The sequence below is a fragment of the Pyrus communis genome, chromosome 14, assembly GCF_041283825.1.
Source record: "Pyrus communis isolate YQ-2024b chromosome 14, ASM4128382v1, whole genome shotgun sequence".
Lineage (NCBI taxonomy): Eukaryota > Viridiplantae > Streptophyta > Magnoliopsida > Rosales > Rosaceae > Pyrus > Pyrus communis.
In genome coordinates, this window is record NC_142578.1 from 6,257,591 (window position 1) to 6,280,513 (window position 22,923).

A 22,923-nucleotide genomic window follows, 5' to 3' on the forward strand; every position below is an offset into this window, starting at 1 on the left:
GTTGTACTTTGAATCCAAGATTCTTATTTTGTTTTGGGCCTCCATAATCAAATACGAAATCTAATAAAAGATGGAGTTTTATATTGCCTAAAGGCCCAATCTTATTAAACTCTACACCGAAATGCCGAATTAATTTAAGTATTAGTTATCGGTAGATAAGTAATTTATTTTATTTAATAAATAAATTCCAAAATTTAAACTGATTTAACAATAATAATTAATGGGTGCCGATACTTATTGTCAATTTGTGGTGATGATTCTACAGTTTGGTTTAAAAAACTCCCCATGATACAAGGAATGCGTTTTACTAAAATTTGTGTTCTGGTTAAATTTTCTTTATAAATAAAGCTATCGTTTTTCTTTAAAAAAACTTAGGGTTTAATTGATCTAGTAATTGAGATTTCGACAAGTCGAAGAAACAAGTTGTAACTAATGACATATGATGTAAGATAAAAAAATACACTAAAGGCAAGATTGAATATAAACCGTTTGATCGATCGAAAGGCTAATAGAGAGCCCCGCAACTAACTCCCGCCTTATAAACCCCGTCATTATATTAGCCGCGGCGTCGATAAAAGTTGATGGGGGTGAAGAGGAGCTCCATAGTTCTTCTTTCTGGGTCGAGATTCATGGCCCCAAGTGCAAATTTTCACCTCAAAGTCCGACCCATGGTCTAATATCCGATAAATTTCGTACCCACAAACTCCACCTGTGTTTCCAACCAAATGATTTATCAAACCGCTTCACTGTGGCATTTCAACAAACAACATATGTGCGTGTAGCTACATTGCTTCCCTTTGTTAAAACAATATGTTTGTGAGACGATACTGGTCCGGTGAGTGGTGGTCAATGAACCAGAAGCGGTTCATGACCACCAGCAAGAGGGTGCAAGACAGAAGCAAATTGAAGAGGGTTCATGATCTCGAGATTGTGACTGAGAAATGGAAGATAACATCCAAAGTGTTGTTCTTGATGGAAATTCTGAAAAAAGAGCCCGAAATGATCATTCCCGTCAGGCAATTGGATCAGTACCGCAGCCAGATTAGTCTCCCAAAGCCCCACAGGGTGTCTGATTTTATTCGAAAATCACCGAAACTGTTTGAATTGTACAAGGATCACAGAGGGATCTTATGGTGTGGGATGACCAAGCAAGGTGAGGAATTGGTACAAGAGGAGGACAGAATACTTGAGGAGCATCAAGATATGGCGGCCGAATTCGTGACACGCTTTCTTATGATGTCTGTAGATAAAAGGCTGGCATTGGACAAGATTGTCCATTTCAGGAGGGATTTTGCTCTGCCAGTTGATTTCAGGACTAATTGGGTGCACAAATACCCCCAACATTTCAAGGTGGTTAAAGATAATGAGGAAGTTGAGCATTTGGAACTTGTTAATTGGAATCCTGCGTGGGCTATAACCGAGTTGGAGAAGAAGACAATGGGGATCACTGAGGCCAGTGATGATCATGTCCCGGGCTTGCTTTTGCTCTCTTTTCCGTTGAAGTTCCCCCCGAATTACAAAAAGGCGTACAAGTACAAAGGAGCCATTGATCATTTTCAGAAAAGGTCTTATTTATCTCCATATGCAGATGCCACGGGACTCAAAGCCGGCTCGAAAGAATTTGACAAGAGGGCAGTTGCTATTATGCATGAGTTGCTTAGCTTTACTGTGGAGAAGAGATTGGTTACTGATCACCTCACTCATTTTCGACGCGAACTTGTGATGCCCCAGAAGCTTATGAGGCTTCTACTGAAGCATTTTGGCATCTTCTATGTTTCAGAGAGGGGTAAGAGGTTTAGCGTGTTCTTGAAAGAAGCTTACAAGGGTTCGGACCTGATTGAGAAATGCCCTTTGGTGGTTTGGAAGGAAAAAGTCCAGAGCCTTATCGGTTATAGGGGAAAGAAGAAGATTGAAGCTTTTAGTGACATGGAAGACATGGAAGAGAATGGTTTCCATGAGAGCAATTCAGAAAGTGAGGACACCATTGACTTGCAGCTTGAGCAAGAGGAGAAAGTAGGTGACTTGGAGGATGATTCACTTGCAGGTTATTCTGAAATGGAGATTGAAGAGATTTGCAGTGCATATGAGGATACTAAAAGATGTTAATGCCTACAGGGGGCATATGCCTCGACTCATATTTGTGAGATGGTATTTATTATTGCATAGAGTAGGCCTTTGAGAAGGGATTTCTTTTTATTTTTTTATATAAAATTGGGAATTAATTGTGGAACCCACACCACATCGAACTTTAACGATCCAAACCGTTTATTTTTCAAGTTGTACCTCATAGACCATCTTTGCAAAATATTAGCCAAATTAGAAATATCTGAGGCGTCTAATTGAGTTGAAAGAAATTGATGAATATTTTGTTTTAAGAAAACATTAAAATTTCATCGTGATAATTAAATAGTCAAATGATTTCAGATAGCATTGAATTTTTGTAAAGATGATCTATAAATTGAGATTGACAAAATAGACGGTTCGGATCGTTGAAGTTTGATGTAAAATGGATCCCACAACTAATCTCCATTAAAAAAAAAAAAAAAAAAAAATTTGGGATCACTCTCCTTAAAAAGACTGATTGCATATAGATACAGTCATATAACATCCAACATTTCTTTCACTTTGAACCCTTCTTTGGCTGTTCTATACAGATTTAATTTGCTATACAACAATAAATAGTTAACCTGTAAATGATGTGATAATTTCACATTTTTGGTTAGAACTTAAAACATTTTTTATTTATTACTCTCTTATAAATTAATTAATGTTATAGGCATAATTTACTGAACAATTATGAAGACCAGAGAGAGAATGTGCGGCATAGAGAGAGAAGAGAGAGATGTGTAATTGTGAGGTGTGTTTTATTCCACCCCATTGTGCCTTTATTTATAGTAGTAGGGAATGTTAATTCCTTACCCTTTTAGGATTACAACTCTTAATAGGCAATCAACTCCTAATAAGAATATAAGAGTTATTCCTAGATACACTAGGATTTACACAATCATATTCCTAATCTAATAGGACTGTAATACTCCCCCTTGAGTGTGTAAATACTTAATGGCGCATTAGGTTTTCAGCAATGAAGTAATTATAGTTGATGAAGTCGTCGGCACAATGAGCGAATGCGAGTCTCAGATCAACGGAATAATGCATAAAAAGGTAAAACTCACAAAACTTCGCTATGGTAAAACCTAAAGTCCGAGAAAAACCTATAGATTAAGGAGAAAAGTGAGAAATTGCATTAAGTCAAAACTATACGTCTTCTGGACGCAAGTAGAAGAGTTCACAAATGTATGATCAACCCAGGATAGGTGCCTTGTTAAAACCTAGTTAGGTAGCAAAAACCCAGTGGGAAAAATGCTCCTAATTGTAGGGAAAAGAAATACATTAAGATCAAGTGAGTATATTTCTGGATATTCCTCCTGAGTTTGACATAACTTTCAAATGAGAACTACAAGCATTGCATATATGATAGTTAGGCATACCAATTCCTCGGACAAGCTTTTGAAAGGTTGACTTCAGTAGTGACGTCGTGTAGAGGTCGACAAGGTTGTTTGGGATCGGCTTGCATGACTTCAATCTCCTGATGCTTTGCTAATGTAGATGTAGATGCAATATGTCTTGACGTTGACTTCGTTCATGTCTTGGTCGGGTGGATACATGTGGCATAGTCTTCATGGATCGTTGTTGGGACTCAACGATGGATGAAAACAGTAAGTACTTCGAATATACTCAACAAGAACTCCTAACCATGTCTCATATCGTAGACATCCAAGATATTGCAGTATCCCTAACTGTAAAGACATAACCATTTGGGGATTTTGCCTTGTGCGGGTTTGATAAGTAACCTGTGTCAGCATAAGAAATAAGGCAAGCATCATTCCGAGGATCAGGGGGGTTGGATCCACTCGAGATGAGTTGGGATTTGCCCTCGTAGTACCTTTAGGGTACATCTTTAATACCAATTCAGTGGTTACGTGTAGGCGCGGTGCTGTATCTTTACCAAGATCAACAGCGAATGAGATGTCCTGTCTAATACAATGAGCTAAGTACAACGAAGCGCAAAGTTGAACTTATATATGGAATTTTGGATTCCATAACCTATACACGGGTCTCATTTGCATATAACGTATGGACAATCAAAGGTATACTCAAAGGTGACACCTTCAGGGTGTAGTTCGACTGGTAGACCACAATACCGTCAGACCAATGCTTCAACTTCAAGTTAAGGCATAAACGAGTTTTCCCAAGATCATTTATTTCAAATTCCATCTTTAGGTGCGAGGCAGTTTTTTCAAGCTCTTCCGGAGTCTTAGTGAGATTCGTGTCAACGACATAAACTGTAACTCTAGCAATTCAGAATAAAACTTAATAGTTTAACACTCAAGGGCATAATTCATCCCTGATTGATCAAATAATCACTTAGACATGTATACCACATTCGTCGGATTGTAACTGAACGCCTTAAACAAGTTAATAGGGTGTTCTGTGGTTTAGAACTATTTGAACCAGTTCATGTAATTCTTCAGGAACTTACATGTAACTCTCTGTACCTATATCTCTATGGAGAAACACTAACCATATTTCATAATGCTGCTATCAATCACATGAGATTTAAGAGAAACCTTGCGTCGTAAGGCATGCATCATATCGCACTATTTCATTCATCTCATAACGCTTCATTTCCCACTTGTAACACAATAGGGTTACCTTGGGCAGTGTAGAAACGACAGGTCCAAAACACACTTTGGTAAGGAATTTGACCTGGATTGTAATTTCGGTTGTCTAATCAGTTCTACGTTGTCACTTAATCAATGGAACACGGTTCAATATTGTCACTTTTCATTTATGTCGGTAGTTACCATATAAGTGAAAACATCATCGATGGTAATCTCATTTCAATTCCATTTAGCTTATCCAAAGTAGTATATTGGACCAAGAACTTCAAGTCTCGAGAGTAATTCAGATTAATCTCATGAGATGGAAATGATTTGAGACAACGATCAAGTATAGATTCATTGTTGTGCCGTGTCTTCCTCTTCTAGGGAAGTGAATCCTATAAATCGAGTGATCTGTTGTGTTCCCGGCCAAGATAGATTGATTAGCTATCAGCCAGTGTACCAGACCATCCAACAAGGGCGGCACACCCTCCAGGGATGTTGACTCGACATCCGTTAAGTATGTTTATCCTTGCATGCATGTTTGTAGCTGGTATATGATCTCATTACTTTAGCTAGATAAGAGAAATGCGTCTGGAGCAACATTATGAAAGCTATAATTTATCGCACTTACTAATCACACTTGTGCAGTATGGGAATCGAGATGAGCATAGTGGGCAACGTCCATGCAAATTCGCGTCGTTCTCCAAAAACGTTGATGTTCTTATCTCCCCTAACAGCAGGAAGACTGTTTCATTAAAGTGACAACCTGCAAATGAGCAGGAAAAAGATCACGTGCAAGAGCTTTAAGAAAGCTAGTGTGAAAGAAAATCATAATCGACAAAGATTCACATCCTTCTTTGAGCACCCCTATTGGTACGTTGTGACGGCGCAATTTGGCACATGAAATGCATACCCAAATGTGTAAATACGAAAATTGTCAAGTTCGTACCCACTAACCAATTGTAACGTCAAATAGATTGGGTAGCAATGAGCCTTAAAATGGACCAACATAACTGCGTACAAAATTGTATAGCCCTAAGCAGAAACCGAAAACTTGATACGTTCACCAAAATCCGGGCAACCATTTAAATTACGCTTTATGATCACTAGGCGAGGCTATTTGGGGTGAACATAGGAATTCGATGTTCAATTATAAACCCAAAAGACATGCAATACTTTATAGAAAATCGTCAATATAAACTCTCCGGCATTATCCAGTCTCCCGGACCTTAAGGGATAAGTAGGGTGGTGAATCCTTAATCGACCAGGAGGTTTAGCAGCAATGTGTGTGGACAAACATGTGACCAGTTTGTCAATTCATCAACCAAAATCATAAGTATTTATATGGTTCGCATTTTGGTTGGATTAGTCCACATATATTTCCTTGTTCTTGTTGAAACTATGTTAAATACCAAAGTTGTTACTTTGAGGTCTGATTCTGGAGGTGAATAATTTAGCCTTGTGTTCACTCAATATCTCAAAGATAATGGCATACATCATCAATTATCTTGTCCTCACACCAAAACAAAATGGTTGTGTAGAGCGTAAACATAGGCATTTAGTGGAAATTGCTCGAACACTTCTAGCTGCCTTTAATGTTCCTCATATTTACTGGGTTGAGGCATTTTCCACATCTATTTATCTCATTAACAGATTGCCTACTATGGCTAGATCTTGTCATTAGGAAAATCTTTTCAGCAAGTCTCCAGATTATATAACACTGAAAGTGTTCGGGTATGCAGGTGTTTTCCCTGGTTAAAACCATATACAGATTCCAAATTAAAGCCTAAAAGTAAACCTTGTGTCTCCCTAGGCTATAGTCTAAATCACAAGGGTTACAGGTGCCTTGACATTCAATAAAAAAGGGTTTACATTTCTGGACATTTCATATTTAATGAACTGACATTCCCATTTCATCAAGTTTCTCAAGTTCAACCTTCTATCTCTTCAGCTTCTAACCATTCTCCTCAAATACCTTCAACCATAACCTTTACTAAGATCACTGATACAGCAACCTACCTTTCAATACTTATCAATCAAGTTGCACCCTTACTTAACCCTATCCCTTCATCACCTCAAAACACCACCTCTATCCCTAACCATTCATCACCTCTACTAACACCACCACCTCAAAACACTCACTCCATGCAAACAAGTTCCAAATCTGGGATTTTTAAACTTAAGACATACTCTACCACTAAACACCCTCTTCTTTCTCACATCTCTCAAGATTATGTACCTACCACTTATCTTCAAGCCTCAAAACACCCTCATTGGAGACAAGCAATGCATGAGGAGTTTAATGTATTGGTAAACATAGGCACTTGGTTTCTTGTTCATTCTCACATCTCTCAAGATTATCTATCTACCACTTATCTTCAAGCCTCAAAACATCCTCATTGGAGACAAGCAATGCAAGAGGAGTTTAATGCATTGGTAAACATAGGCACTTGGTCTCTTGTTCTTTCTCACCCATCTTAGAATCTTGTTGGGTGTAAATGGGTGTTCAGAATTAATAGGAAGGCAGATGGTATTATTGACATATATAAAGCTCGTTTAGTAGCTAAAGGTTGTCATCAACAGGAAGGCTTAGACTACACAGAAACTTTCAGTCTTGTGGCAAAGCCAGTGACCAATAGGCTCATTCTTACACTTGCATCTCAGTATGATTGATTTCTCAACCAATTGGATGTCAGCAATGCATTTTTGCATGAAACTCTATCTGAAAATGTGCTTATGTAGCAACCATCTGGTTTTCAAGATCCTACAAAGCCTAATCATGTCAGTAAATTACACAAGAGTCTTTATGGGCTCAAGTAAGCTCCTCGAACCTGGTATGATAAGCTTCATGGTGCACTTAAGTCTATGGGATTCAGTGGATTACATAATGATCACTCACTATTTGCCAAGAAGGATCATTCCCTGGTGTTTATTCTTGTATATGTTGATGACATCTTAGTCACATGTTATTCTTCATAGGCTTGCAAAGACATAATAACTCAACTTAGTGCTCTTTTCCCAATCAAGGATTTGGGTTCCCTTCATTTTTATCTTAGAATTGATGTTAAAAGGTTCTTCTAGTATCTTTATATCTCAGACCAAATATATTCTTGATCTGCTCAAAATGACAAACATGGCAGGTGCAAAACCATGTGCTACACCTCTTAGTATATCTAAATTGGATCATTCCTCCATTTTGCTTTCTAATCCAGAAGAGTACAGATCAAATGTAGGGGGCTTGCAATATCTTACTTTGTCTAGGCCAGATCTTTCCTTTGCAGTTAATGTATCAACCAAGATAGTCTTATTTTCAGGCAGTCAAAAGAATATTGTGGTATTTGAAAGGCTCACTTGACTTTGGTTTCCTAAGACTTCAAACCCTTTCATTATTAATGCTTTCTCAAATGCAAATTAGGCAGGGTGTGCTTTGGACAAAAGATCAACATGAGGTTTTTGCATTTTTTCTGGGAAAGTCACTCATTAGTTGGAGTGCTAAAAAGCAACCAACAGTTGCACATTCCCCCACTGAAGTAGAGTATCGATCTTTGACTAACACTATTGCTGAGATTACTTGGCTTTGCAAATTACTGGTTGATGTTGGTGTGAGTCCATCATATCCTCCTAAGTTGTGGTGTGACTATCTTTGCTATTTCTTTAGCCAAGAATTTATTGTTTCCTGCATGGACCATATATGTGGAGATAGACTACCACTATATCAGGGAAAGAGTACTTTCACAAGCTGTCACTGTTCATTTTGTGTGCTTATAGGATCAAATTGTAGATATCTGCACCAAATCACTATCCAAGCCAAGATTTTTGTTGCTCCGAGACAAACTTTCACTTCAGTTGCCCAAGCTCAGTTTGAGGGGGCATATTAAGGATAGTTTTGTAAAAGACAAAAGTTAACAGTGTCAATTTTGTAATTATCTTGATTTTTTGATATAGGTGGTTATAGGGTGGTTATATCTGTTATGGTGAGCTATCAAGTGAACCGCTATTGTATAAATACCAACCGAGGTAATCTTATCAATCATTCAATGGAATACATTTCCTAATACATAGCACTACAAAGGCAACGACATTAATAATTGTAGGTGTTGGAAAAATAGGGTCTAATTGCTATATTGAATCACATAGAAAATTAATAAATAATTCATGCATTATATATCAAAGTTAACGCATGCACATGAGTAATTAACCAATGTTAAATGAACATGACATAATGAATTAGAAAAACCTAGAAATATGGTCGAGGTAAGTATTGGACACTCAGTCCTTAATACAAGTTTACGTCTCATTCCCATTATGGTGCTCATGGTTGATCGGTGTTTGTTTCGCAAGATACAATGACCACGTCCTTGGAATACTAGCACTCCAAATCACAAGGCTCCATGAACCACAATTGTGTTGAAAACCCTCTCATATGGACTCAATGAGACTCTTCAATATTTTGTGCACTCTATGTATGATTATGTAAAACAATGAAAAGTGATTAAGTGATTATAAGGGGTTTTCCTATTTATAGAATGTGAGATACCTGTTTGGAAGCATGAGATTATTCATGAAGAGTCAAAAGTTGAAATTCTTCATTTGAACAAACAGATCTTTCTACCAAAAACCTCCATTTCTAATTTCCATTCAATTAATAAATGTAATATTATTATAATAATAATAATAATAATAATAATAATAAATTTTACAACAGTAGGTTCATTGGAGCTATCACAACGGTATGCAATTGGCTTCTGGATGGCTACAAGAAATAGAGTTTAGAGATGCATATCAGGCATTCATGCAATGGGATGCTGGATTCATGAGGAAAGTTTGTGGATGTAGTAAATCACTTTGAGGAAGAGACTTTTCTCGGGACTTCATATTGAATGTTGTAATTTTAATGCCACAGAGTAAAAATTAGTGTTAACTACGCGATTAAGAAGAAACATATTGTAACACATTGGATGAGGATTGCCTTAGATTCATCATCATAAATGAGATCATGATAAGATTAGCATGAAAATCAAGAAAATTCAACCCAGAGAACAACCCAGCTGGTTCCAACAATGCACTTATCGAGTGCTAGCTCATCAGAGTTTTTCACCTTTGATACCATGTAATTAATATAAAAGTTGTGCTTTGATTGATCAGTTTAAGTCCTTAGATATGAACCATTATATGTCTGAAGGCGTCATCGCCAGTAAAGTTTTTTTGAGCTTAGTTCCCGGACCGCATACAACGGACTTTCACAGTTGTGTTTATTGTCTAAAATTCCTTGGCCGCAATTTTCACATACCAATCACCATGTACGTTGTAGAGAGAGAGAGAGAGAGAGAGAGAGAGAGAGGCTCTTGAAAGAGGTATTTTTCTTTTAAGAAAAACTAATGAAAATGGTTTAAAAATTTTGAGTTTTAATAATAAGGACAAAATAAACGGTAAAGTGAATAGTACCAGAATTAACTTTTTAGTGTAAAAATATGATTTTTTTGTTAAAATGAATAGTACTGAAAGCTTTTTGTTAAAATTCTCTTTTTTTTAGTGTATTTTAAAATTCATTCTTGTTATGACTTAACAAAAATAAATAATATTATGCAACAAAGTCATACGCATTGAAAGAAAGAAAGAGAAAAACAAGCAGCTCTAGAATGAGACATTTTTTTAGTGTGTTTTAAAATTCATTCATGTATGACATGACAAAAGCAAATAACATTATGCATCAAAATCATACGTGTTGATTATATAATGTATTCATATTATAACACATTAACAAAATTAAATAAATACCATCGGACAAGTATAATTCATTCTTGTCAACGGGCAAGTTTGAATAATAATTGTGAAAGAAGTCACAACCCACTTGGTGTGTTCGTTATAAGTGAGGAAAATTAGAAGTAAAAATACTAAGAAGACTATATGAACACACGTTAAAATACAAAAAAGTAGATTAGCACCAAAATAAAATATACATTAATAAGAGAAGACAAGTGAAGGAAACATAGAGACTAGTGGTGGTAGGTAGCAGCTTTCTGAGAGAAAAAAAGGAGCTCCAATGTTATGACATGACAAAAACAAATAATATTATGCATCAATGTCATATGTGTTGATTATATGGTCTATTATAACACATTAACAAAGTTAAATAAATACCATCCGACAAAGTCAGAGTCATACCAGTATAATTCCTTCTCGTCAACGGGCAAGTTTGAATAATAATTCTGAAAGAAGTCACAACCCATATGAGCAAGGGAGGGCCCCTTGGTGCGTTCGTTATAAGTGAGCAAAATTAGAAGGGACGTCACCAAATACTTATATCTTTAACATACCTCACCCCACTTTAGGGATATGGGTAAAGCACAACTTGAGATCCAATTACGTAGTAATTTTTTGTATACTTTATTGCTATATCTAACATCCTCATTAGACTGCTTACGTACCTTAAACAGGAATTAAGCCATTTGTAGTTTGTCATACACTACACTCAAACAATCATCACATAATTCACTATATCTCCACACAATACCACAATTCATGGCATGCAGCATCTCACGGAACAGTTGACGAAGCGCAACATGAATCTCTAGCCATATTGGTCAACAAGTCTAATCATAATGACAACAATCACAACCAACATCATTCCATAATCACATCAATCAATAACACATACCATACACCGAAATGCAGGGCTAGAGCGACAAAGTTTGGTCGAAGCCTACATCTCTGAAGCTGAAATCAAATCCAATGAACCAATAAGTCAAATGATGTGATTTCAGACCACTCAACGAAATCCATCGACATCGGGTTTCAGACCACTCAACGAAACCAAGACACCAAAGGCTATTCCGGACCACTCAATGGAATTACGGAGTACAATGCATATCGAACCACTAAATGATATCCAAGCTGGATATGATTCCGGACCACTCAACGGAATTGCGGAGCACAAGGCATTTTGGACCTCTCAACGGAATCTAGATGGAGCAGGGAACTAGACCACTCAACGGAACCCCAGCGGAACCCAGTTCCGGATCACTCAATGGAACCAAGTGGAAGTCCAAGAAATATAACAACACTCGAAGAAACAATACATGAACCAAGTATTCAATTTAGAAGGGCTGAATGAATCAAGAAATGAACTAAGGAAGCAAGATATGAAACAAGTGTCAAAGCAACAAACCCCATGACAATGGGTTAACAGTCCACTACTAGCCCTCACATTTCATCACATCATACCAAACATAAAAATCAACCACACTCCACAACAAGTTCAATACATAAGTCAAATCACATAAAATAAACAAGCATAACACGATGTGATGCCATCGATATGTAAATTGAGGTGCACGTCAATCCAGGAAGACACGTCATCATGCTGAGCCTAATAAGCTCCATGGAATCTCAACAACACTTTAAGCTTAGCGACACGCTAGAAGAACTCGGGCTAGTTGACGAAAAAGTCAACCATCGATCAAGGTCGTGAGTGGGGTCCACAACCCTAGAAATCTAAACTGGAAGATCCGCCTATCAGATTTTTGATCCGTAACTTCCCAAAGTCAACATTATACTTCGAAAAGAACATACTAAAATTTCATTACGATCAACGGTTGGATCTCTGCCAATCACAAATTCAAGTGGCAGTCAACGTTTGATTATACAAACTTAGAAATCCAATTTGGGAAGATCCATATATCGGATTCCTGATCCATAAGTTTCTAATGTCCTCGTATCAAGGTTTAGTGATGATCCAATGGTCAAATCATCGATTGCTATAATCAAGTGACATCCAACTAGGCAGTCAATTACGAAACTATGTTAAAACATCATAATTTCACTAAACGGATGTCAAATATAGAATCGGGGCATCAAAATTAGCCTAGGATGGTCTGGTGGGTTCTCGACCTACGCGTCATCGCATGCGGCGATGGATCACCCTGATTTGCTAGAAAATTCAACTTTTTTTTCCAAAAATTACCAAATTTTATAGAAATGTAGAACAAGTCAAGGGAACCAATTTTCATATCCGGGTCGAAGTCCAATTCGGCCGGGATACACCTGAAATTGCCCACGAACCGCCGAAACCCTAGAATTGGGTGTGCTTCAATTCGACCTCCATACGTGCTTTGACGCCTCCACCACTGCTTGGGCTTTGTTTCTGAGCTTGTGGGGAGTAGATTGGTGGTGGTGGACAAATTTTTAGGTAGTGGATCAACGCAATTCACCAGAAATTGGCTGGAGAAAGGATTGAATTTGGCCTTGATACTCGGTTGGGTCACGCGGGTCAAGGGGACCCGGTTTTCCCCCTCATTTTCTCCTTCCCTCCTTTCCCTCCTTCTGATTGGTTCCCTTACTTCCCTCTCTCTTCCTCATTCCCCGCCATTTCCCCTCCTTTATCTCATTTCCCTTCTTCTGATTGGGCAGATTTTTTCCCCCTTTCCTAGTCACTGCCATCCACCTAGCTACAAAAATAACGGGAAGGCACCCAAATTTTCTGGAGCCTTCCAGCAAAACGAGACAATTTTACCATTTTGCCCCTAGCCTTTGCTCGTTTATATTTCATTCGTTATAGCTCCAAATCACATTCCATTTGCGCTCACGTGTTCATATCGACGAGTATTATCCAAATACACGAAGAAAAATGGGAAAAAAAAAATATATACACACCAAATATGTTCTCGAAAATTTCCGTTTAGTTCATTAAGGGTGTTTTTGTCCTTTTACTAAAAATTATGCATTGTAAATATAAACGCGTCGAAATTAATAATATAAAAATATGTAAATTTAAATGGTGAAATTCGGAGGCGGGATTTCACAGATCATGTAGTATCGATAGAGCATCTTGATTTGCCTAGCGCTAAGCCTAGTACTGCCGTGGTAGTCTCGATAAAGAAGTGATCTAGGTAGAGCATCATCGTCTACATGGCACTGCAAAGAAGTGGTCCATCATGTGCCAAAAAGGATCTCTTCCATCCAACAATGATCTAAGCCACGGTGGTCCACTTAAAGCACCATGATCATCTTGTGGTCTCCGTAGAGAAGTGATCTCGGTAGAGCATCCTAGTTGGCCTAACACTGCATGCCTAGCGCTAAGCCTAGTAATGCCCTGGTAGTCTCCGTAAAGAAGTGGTTTCGGTACAGCATCATGGTCTACCTAGCACTGCAAAGAAGTGGCCCATCATGTGCCAAAGAGTCTCTTCCATCCAATAGTAATCTAGTCTCCCGTCAAAGAGTCTTCTCTCATGATGATGACATGGTCAAAGTGTGATTGGATCATTCTGCAAAACCCGCATTAACAAAACTTTTCTTATGATTTATGGAATAAAATACAGTCTGCCTAATAATCACATATGCTGTACAATTTCAATAATGAATATTCTATATATGCCATTTCAAAATTGTTTTCATAAAATGCATATAAACATTAGCCGTGAGCATATGTTTAGTTTTGAACTAATTGTTTTTCGTCAAACAATGGACTATTAGCTTTGTCGGTGTATAGTCCGATCCATGAGTGTGTAAGATGTAAGTTAGGGGAAACTAATTATTTTTTCATGTTTAGTATCAAGCTTTACTTGGTATATGCAATATTGGAGGGAACTAAAAAAAAATTGTATTTATCACAAATGCTGCGATAATTGGAGGTTGTCAAAGTTCGATTGCTTGAACGTGTTTGCTCTTCGTAGTTTGAGTGGCTCGCAAGACGCTTCGCTTTGCTTCGGCGGAGTTTTCAGCGCCATAGGTCAAGCGGATTTACCGAATAATGGCGAGGTAAACCGGTTTTATATGTTGTTTTGGTTGATGGCTTTTTCAGTAGAAGATTATTGTAATCTATGAAACCAATTAGCTATCCCAGCATCTTTGAAGGGTTAACGCGAGACAAACCATATGACTTGGGCACGTTCTGATTTACCATTTGGTGTTAATCAAGCGTGCCAGTTTATGCACTTCTAAAGTTCTTTTTTGTGTGTCAATTTACGCGAGGTCAACTAGTAGTTATTGTGTCTTTTTTGGTGATAATCTTATTAGTTTGAGTGCTAAAAAGCAATCCACTATTATCAGATCATACACAGATGCTGAATATTGATTACTTACACAATTGATGAGATGGATTTGCAAAAATTTTAGGGACATTGGCTTTTCTTTATATAAAGTCCCTTCTTTGTGGTGCAGTAATATTTATGCAATCTTTTTTACTTCTAATCCTGTGTTTTATGCTCGAACAAAACATCTTGAGATTGATTATCATTACATTAGAAAATTGGTGTTGCCTTCTTCAAGTTAAATATATGTGCAGTCAAGATCAAGTCGCAGATTTCACACTAAATCTTTGTCCTAGTCCAGATTTCGATTTTTGCAATCCAAGCTTTCACTTGGTTGTCATACTTCACCTGCGTTTAGCTTAAGGGGTGTAAGACGAGAATATTACAAGTCCAGTCAGCAATGTAACAACCTTAGTCAATAGAGTTAATGTTGATAAGATTTAGTTTTTAGTAGTTATCCCAAATTGTAATTAGTCTTTCTTAATTGTCATTTGTGAAATGTATGTATGCAGACAGTCGTAATTATTTAATCATTGACAAATAGAAAGTTCATTTCCTTTCAAAAACTGTTTTATTTTCGGGCAAAAGAAAGAAAGTGTTTTTTATATTGACCAGTTTGTTACAAAATTAATTTCTTTATACACCTGGCGTGAATTGGATAATTAATCCAAACAAAACCAAATTTACATGTTAATTACAAAGAACTAGCATCCAAACTAAAATATTTCCTGTAAGTTAACCACCACTAAATATAAATCATATATTTCTTGCAAAATCGATGTGTTTAATTGTGACCGCAGCACACTTAGCTGTGGTTCTTTGAATATATTTTTTTTTGATCTACTTGTATTGCATTTCTTTGAAGCACTTGAATTACATATGTTTACGTAAAATTAACCACCACTAACTGTTAAGCTAGAGAGAGAAATGGGTTTCGTATATGAATAGAGAGAGAAAGAGGAAATTTACAGAGAACAGAAAGAGAGGCTGAATATTTCTTTGGTATATTATTTCATAGTCAATAAGACATCTTAATACAAGTATTTATAGACAACACAAGATTGCAACTAATCTAACTACCTAGCTAATCTTCTGCCAAGTGTCATAATCTCAGACACAAACATAATATCTCTATCATCCCCCTCAAACTCATGCTTGGATGATCCTAGCATGAGATTGCTACAATGTGTATGAAACAAAGGGGTACTTAATCCCTTAGTTAGAATATCTGCAAATTGTTCCTTGGAAGAGACAAACTGAACATGGAGTTAATTCTTGGCAACCCGTTCTCGAACAAAGTGAACATCAACTGCGATATGTTTTGTTCTTTGGTGTTGAACGGGATTGAAAGATAAGGCGATGGCCGACATGTTATCACAAAACAGAACTGGAACATAAGGGACTTTAATCTGCAGAAAGCTGAGAATTTGCTTAATCCAATCAAGTTCTGCAACTGTAGAAGATAAGGCCCTATACTCGGCCTCTGTGGAAGACTTAGAGACAGTTTGTTGCTTCTTTGAGGACCAACATATAGGATTACCAGCCAAGTAAACAACCAACCCAGTGGTGGATCTTCAAGCATTAGGATCGCCTGCCCAATCAGCATCACTGAATGCTTTAATGTCCAAATCTGAATTGGAATAAGTCAAGCCACATGCCATAGTACCCTTAAGATACCTAAGAATCCTCTTGACTACAGTGTAATGTGAGACCATATGACACTGCATAAACTGACAAACTTGGTGAATTGAGAAAGCAATATCAAGCCGGGTAAAAGTTAAATATTGTAGAGCACCGACAACACTCCTATAAAGGGTAGGATTGTTGTATGGTTCACCATCATCCTTAAGGAACCTATTATAAGGTAAGGAATGTGCATCACAAGGTTTAGAGTCAACCATTTATGTTTTAACCAACAGATCAAGAACATACTTTTGCTGTGAAAGAGACAAACCAATTGTAGTTTGAGATATTTGAATACCCAAAAAATAATGCAGAGAACCTAGGTCTTTGATATCAATCAGAGGTCAAGGACTGAATAACCTGTTGAATAGCCATAGAATCATTGTCGGTGATAATGACATCATCCATGTAGAGTAACAAAATAACCAACGTGGAACCAACAGTCTGCACAAATAGTGATGAATCAGAATAAGTATTCTGGAACCCCAACATAGGAAGAAAAATAGTAAATCTCTCATTCTAGGCTCTGGGAGCCTGTTTCAAACCATAAAGAGATTTATGAAGTTTGTAGACCAAATTAGGATTCGTAGAATCCTCAAAACTAGGAGGTTACACCATATATACTTCATCTTGTAAAATGCCCTGTAAAAAAAATCATTTTTTACATCCAATTGCCTAAGAGACCAACTGAAATGAGCAGCTAAACCCAACATTATCCTCACTGTTGTAGGTTTAACAACAGGACTGAAAGTTTTAGTATAATCAATCACAAGTTCTTAACTAAACCCTTTTGCTACCAACCGAGCCTTATGTCTAGCTATAGTACCATCAACATGTTTCTTAAGCTTGAATACCCATTTACAACCTACCAAATTCTTGTTCTGAGGTAAAGGTACCAAACTCTAAGTTTTCTGAGTATGAAGTGCACCAATTTGTTCCTTCATAGCATCTAACCAAACTGGACACTTGAGAGCTGACTTATAAGAACCAGGTTAAACCAGAGAAAGATCACTTGCATTGGCTGACTGTAAAGCGGATACAAGTGCTTTCTTTTTTATTATCCCACTTTTACTTCTAATTTGCATAGGATGTAGATTCATAGGTGGAATTGATAATACCACTTGAAGAGTGCAGGACAATGGATAGGTGCCACATGGATCTCAAAGTGTTCAGTTTCTGCAGTAGTAATGGACTGAGATACATGAAATGGAGGTAGACTAATACTAGGTGAGAGTGATGGTGAAGATGGGATTGAAGATGACGCATGAGAGTTGGAAGGCATGGAAAAGGAAGTGAACTCTGTAATTGGTGCAGATATAAGTGAAACTACTAAGTTGTTTGATGTCACAACTGTTATTGGTAAAGACACAGATGATGTGGGCAAACACACAGATCATGTGGTATTGGTATTGATAGTGGATGTTGTCAATAAGTCTTTAAAAGGAAACTCTTGTTCACAGAAAAACACATGTCTTGATACATAAATTTTCTGTCTAGCAACCTCATAACCCAAAAACCCTTTGTATTTGGAAGCATACCCTAAAAAAATACACTTAGTTGTTTTGGGTTGTAACTTGGTGCTATTGTAAGGTTTAAGAAGTGGATAACAAGCACATCCAAAAAATTTCAAATGAGAGAGAACTGGAACATTCCCATATAGTAACTCAAACGGAGATTTGTGAGATAATAATGGAGTAGGCATTCTATTGATTAGGTAAGTGGTTGTTTGACAAGCAAAATTCCAAAAATGAGAAGGAATCTGAGCATTTTGAAGTAAAGTAATGGTGGTTTCAATAATATGTCTATGTTTTCTCTCAGACAACCCATTTTGTTCCGAGGTGTATGGGCATGATTTTTGATGGGAAATGCCTTTCTCAACTAGAAAAGACTAAAACTTAGTACTACAATACTCCCATCCCCCATCACTTTGTAAAGTCTTCATACTAGCAGAAGATTGACTCAACACATAGGCATAAAAAACAATAAAGGTAGTACAAAGATTAGATTTATTGATAAGTGGGAATATCCATGTGTATCTAGTACATTCATCAATAAAGGTAACGTAGTACCTATATCAATCGATTGATGTACAAGGTGTAGGACCCCAAAGGTTACTATGCACTACATCAAAGGGAATGATAGACTTATTGACAGCGGATTGAAATGGCAGCTTATAAAATTTTCCTTCTAAGCAACTTTGACACACAACAGGTACAAGATCTTTGGCACACGGAATTTTGGACTTATGCAACATCAAAGAAACAATGGAATTAGAGGGATGGCCTAACCTACTATGCCATATATTAGAATTGACAAGTTGTCCAAGAAAAGCTTTAGCTTGTAGCTTTGACTTAGGTACACCAAGAGTAGAAGTAGCTAAGGAATGAATGGGGTAAAGTCTATTACTGCATAGCCCTCGGAATGAGATCCTCCCTATGACTTTGTCCTGTATCCAGAAGCAAAAAACATCGAAAATAAGGTAGTAATTATTGTCCAGATACAACTTGTGAACTGAAAGCAGATTCTGTGACAATTTGGGAACATATGACACAAAATTTAACTTTGCACAGAAGTATTAAACATAGTACTACCAATATGAGACACTTTTAAACCTTCACCGTTAGCTGTTTGAATGGTTTCATTGAATGGATAGGGGGAAGCCAATGACAAGTTGCTCAAATCTGTTGTCATGTGATTGGTCGCATCGGAATCAGTAAGCCAAGCCTGAGAGATAGTATGTGATGTAAAGGGTTGTGATGGTTGAGCAACCACAGTGTGCATAACTTGCATTGATGGTTGTGAGTGATATTGCTACCCATTATAAGCAGGAACGGAACTTTAAGGAAAATTGCCATATTACGGTCCAGCATAAAAGCCATATTATTGTCCATACATGGGAGAATAGTGAGAACTAGAGCCAATATCGTTCGGTCCTTTCTTGTTGTAAAAATAAAACCATGTGGCATGATTGGTTTTTCCATAGATGTCACATTGAGGTCTGGTATGGGGCGTTGAACCACAAAATGGTGCTGTGTGACCCTCACTGTTACACAATTAGCATGTAACAAATGATGGAGCATAAGGTTCATAAGTGGAATGTGGCGCTTGTCCAAGTACTCCTGGAGTGGGAGTAGGAAACACATGAGTCTGAGGTTGATAAAATGGTTTGGAATGAAAGTTTCTGGAACCTTAAGTAAACTTTCCCTTGCCCTTGTTTTTATATTGATTGAATTGCTTGAAACCCCTTTGAACACAATTAGACTGTCCAGAACCAACAGAAAAAGACTGAGATTGACCTTTAGGTGCCTGTGATGAATTGTTAGCAACCATTACAGCTAAAAATGGTGCATTTGTGCTAGAATCAACGATGAACTCTTCTGCAAGTAACTGAGATCTGAATTCTTTGAGAGAAATGACTTGTTCTCTTCGTCGAATAACAATTCGAAAAGTATTATACTCAACAGGCAACCCATTTAAAGCCAAAATCACTATATCTTCATCAGCAAAGGAAACACCCACAACAGTAAGATAATCCCTAACAACTTTTATCCTTTGCAGATACCAAGCCACAATATTAGTACCTTTCTTAATGTTCTGTAAATTCGACTTCATTTGAAAATACTAGTTCGAGAAACCGTAGAAAATTGCTCCCTTAATTGAGTCCAAAGATCTCGAGAACCAGTACTCCCTATAGCACAAGACATGGCTACCGGAGATAAAGTTGCAGTAATTAACTGCATAATCACCATAAGTAGATGAATTTGACACATCCACACCAGAATTAACATATTAAGATGCACAACGAGCAGGACAAGGGATAGAGCCATCAACAAATCCCATGATACCATTACTCGCAAGTAATAATTTCATTTGAAAATGCCAATTAAGATAATTGGAGTCATCAAGCTTAACATTCACTGAAGTAGGAAGCGATGAAATAAGTGCAGTAATTGGAGATTGGAGCAATTGCAATTAACTAGCAGTAACCATGATTCAAGAAATCAAGTCACAAAATCTTGGATACAGAAAGATACCTCTCAACGGTGAATTCACAAACACTTGGAGTGCAAGAACACAGAAGAGAACAGAATGAGGATTTCGATCAGAAATTGCAGAACATCAAAACCCTAGAAACTTGTAGAAGAAGAAATCGAAGAGACAAAGCACAATTCAGCAATTGCACTTAAAGCTTTGCAGTAATTTGAGAGAAGAGCGGAAGCTTGTGAAGGATCAACAGCGATTGATACCATGTTAAGCTAGAGGGAGAAACAAGTTTCGTATATGAATAGAGAGAGAGAAAGAGGAGATTCATAGAGAAGAGAAAGAGAGGCTGAATATTTATTTGGTATATTATTTCTTAGTCAATAAGACATCTCAATACAAGTATTTATAGAGAGCACAAGATTGCAACTAATCTAACTACCTAGCTAATCTTCTGTCAAGTATCATAATCTCAGACACAAACATAATATCTCTATCACTAATGATGATATATACATGACTAAAATTGGTTTATCTTAAGCATTCTCGACGGACTAAGCAGCCTATAGGCACCGCCAAGCGTCATGGATGCACGAATTTAGACGACGTGCCGGGCTGCAAAGCATCAACGAACCATAACCCTTAACAAACCCACAGTTAGGAGTACTAACTTCCTCACTGCTCTCCATCTCAGCCAACACTTTATAAAACAAATCCACATCACAAGGAAGCAAAATCGGACCTTCGCAATTGTAACCGTATTCCATTTCGGCATCATCCAGCAGCATCTTAAACAAGGAATGATTCGCAAACTCCGTCTTCACTGCAAATCGTTGTCTTTGCGGTCCAACGTAGACCGAAAAACACCCGTCCGGAGCTACCAGGCCTTTGATCTTCCTAGTACTGGAACTGCAGTGCCATGACTTGCTCTTTGTCAACGAGTTGTGTACTTTGCTGCTGCTCTTTCTTTGTAAACTCCATCGCTTCCACGCGTTGGCGATCAGATTCTTCTTCCACTTTCGCTTTATGATATCCATCTATATGAAGTTTTACAAGAAAATATAAATATGTGGATTTAGAATCTGAGTACCTCTGAGGACCAAACACAAGAGATTTATATATGAATGTGTGTGTATATATATGTATGTGTGTATCTATATATTTGTGTATGTATATGCTTGAGAAGTTGAGGGAGGTGTTCACAAAGCCCCATCCCCAGGTAAACACTCCTAATGATATGGGAGATCGTCAACTCTTATAGGCTCATAGATTTTGAAAAAATATATGAATTGTTTAAGGAAATAATGTGGAGAAAATAGAAAGGGCCACTTCCTTTTGTCTTTCAACGGCAACGTATGCTAGCTAGGGTTAATGGAGAACAAGATAATGAAAGGAAAATAAATATAAAATATAAAATAAATAACAACATTAACACTTTTTTTTTGGGGGAAAATCTCGACGGTGTTAGGAAAATTTTATTGATAACGAAAAAAGAAGTTACACCTAATCAATGAGACATAAATCTTACCCTTCGTAAAACAGAGATACTAAAAAAGATTACACAAAAAAAAAAAAAAAAAAGACATAAAGCTTACCTTCCTAGAAACATAACAATATCAACATATGTTTGATTGCAAAATAAGTAAATAAGACAACTACATATATATATTTGGATTTAGTTTAAGGTAAGAGACCTAGAAGAATATTAACATGAGATAATCAAAGCTTTTGTGAACTTAGTAATATTTGGAGGCCAAAAATGCCACGTAGTGAGTGGTGGTAGGTTAAGTGAGCTTCTTGGAAGTCTTGGTGTTCAATTCTACTCCAACACCTAGCTAGGCGGAATCCCCAGAAATGATTTTATCCTTAACACATGGTTTTTGTCTGCACCAAGATATATTTTTAGTCTTTGCATAAAGTTCTAGGGCTGTATTATTTTTAACTAAGAGCATCCGACACGTATTATCTAGGATCGATGAAAGATCAACTTATGGGTGGCTGCCATCATGACATTGAATGGGTCATCATACCCTCGTTGGGGAGTAGATGAGTTCATGTTTCATTTGGTTTCCCATTTATAAATCAATAAAAAAAAAAATTGTTATTGGCATTCCAAATTTTTCATTCTACACTCCAAACTTTCTATATTTAGAAAGAAAAATACAGTTGTGAGGAGTGTAGAATGAGATTTTTAAAGTGCCAATAACACTTCCCTAAAAAAATTTCATCCATTTTAGAAATGTGCGGAATATTGAAATGAATAAGTTTATGTATGAGTAATCCACTTTATATCTCTAATTGGACAAAAATTAAATTTCATTTCTACAACTAACGGACCTTGAAAGTAGTGATTATCCATCGTAATCAATAATCTATAAAGAGTCTCCATTAAATTGTTTTTAGGTTGGACCAGTTCTAATGACGTGTTTAATTATTTTAGAGGGAGCCCAAATCATCATGAATTGATAACATCTAATCAATTCTAATTTGTGATTTCACATGTACTAAATTTTGTATTATTTGTAATTTGAGATTCATGCATTTTGATTTCTCATGTGATATCAAAC

General features: G+C 37.0%; 2 protein-coding genes across 2 annotated transcripts; one reads left to right on the forward strand and one right to left on the reverse strand.

The window, feature by feature from the left end:
• Nucleotides 1-562: 562 nt before the first annotated feature.
• On the forward strand, nt 563-2,246 carry LOC137713911 (protein WHAT'S THIS FACTOR 1 homolog, chloroplastic-like). The gene has a single exon (XM_068453266.2). It carries the CDS (start codon nt 811-813, stop codon nt 2,104-2,106), a length of 1,296 nt encoding a protein of 431 aa, XP_068309367.2. The 5' UTR covers nt 563-810; the 3' UTR covers nt 2,107-2,246.
• An 18,447-nt stretch (nt 2,247-20,693) lies between these two features.
• On the reverse strand, nt 20,694-21,541 carry LOC137712316 (auxin-responsive protein SAUR50). The gene is given in 2 exon segments (XM_068451416.2): nt 20,694-20,952; nt 20,954-21,541. Coding segments are annotated over 2 exon segments (516 nt in total). The 5' UTR covers nt 21,394-21,541; the 3' UTR covers nt 20,694-20,876.
• Between the last annotated feature and the right edge of the window lie 1,382 nt (nt 21,542-22,923).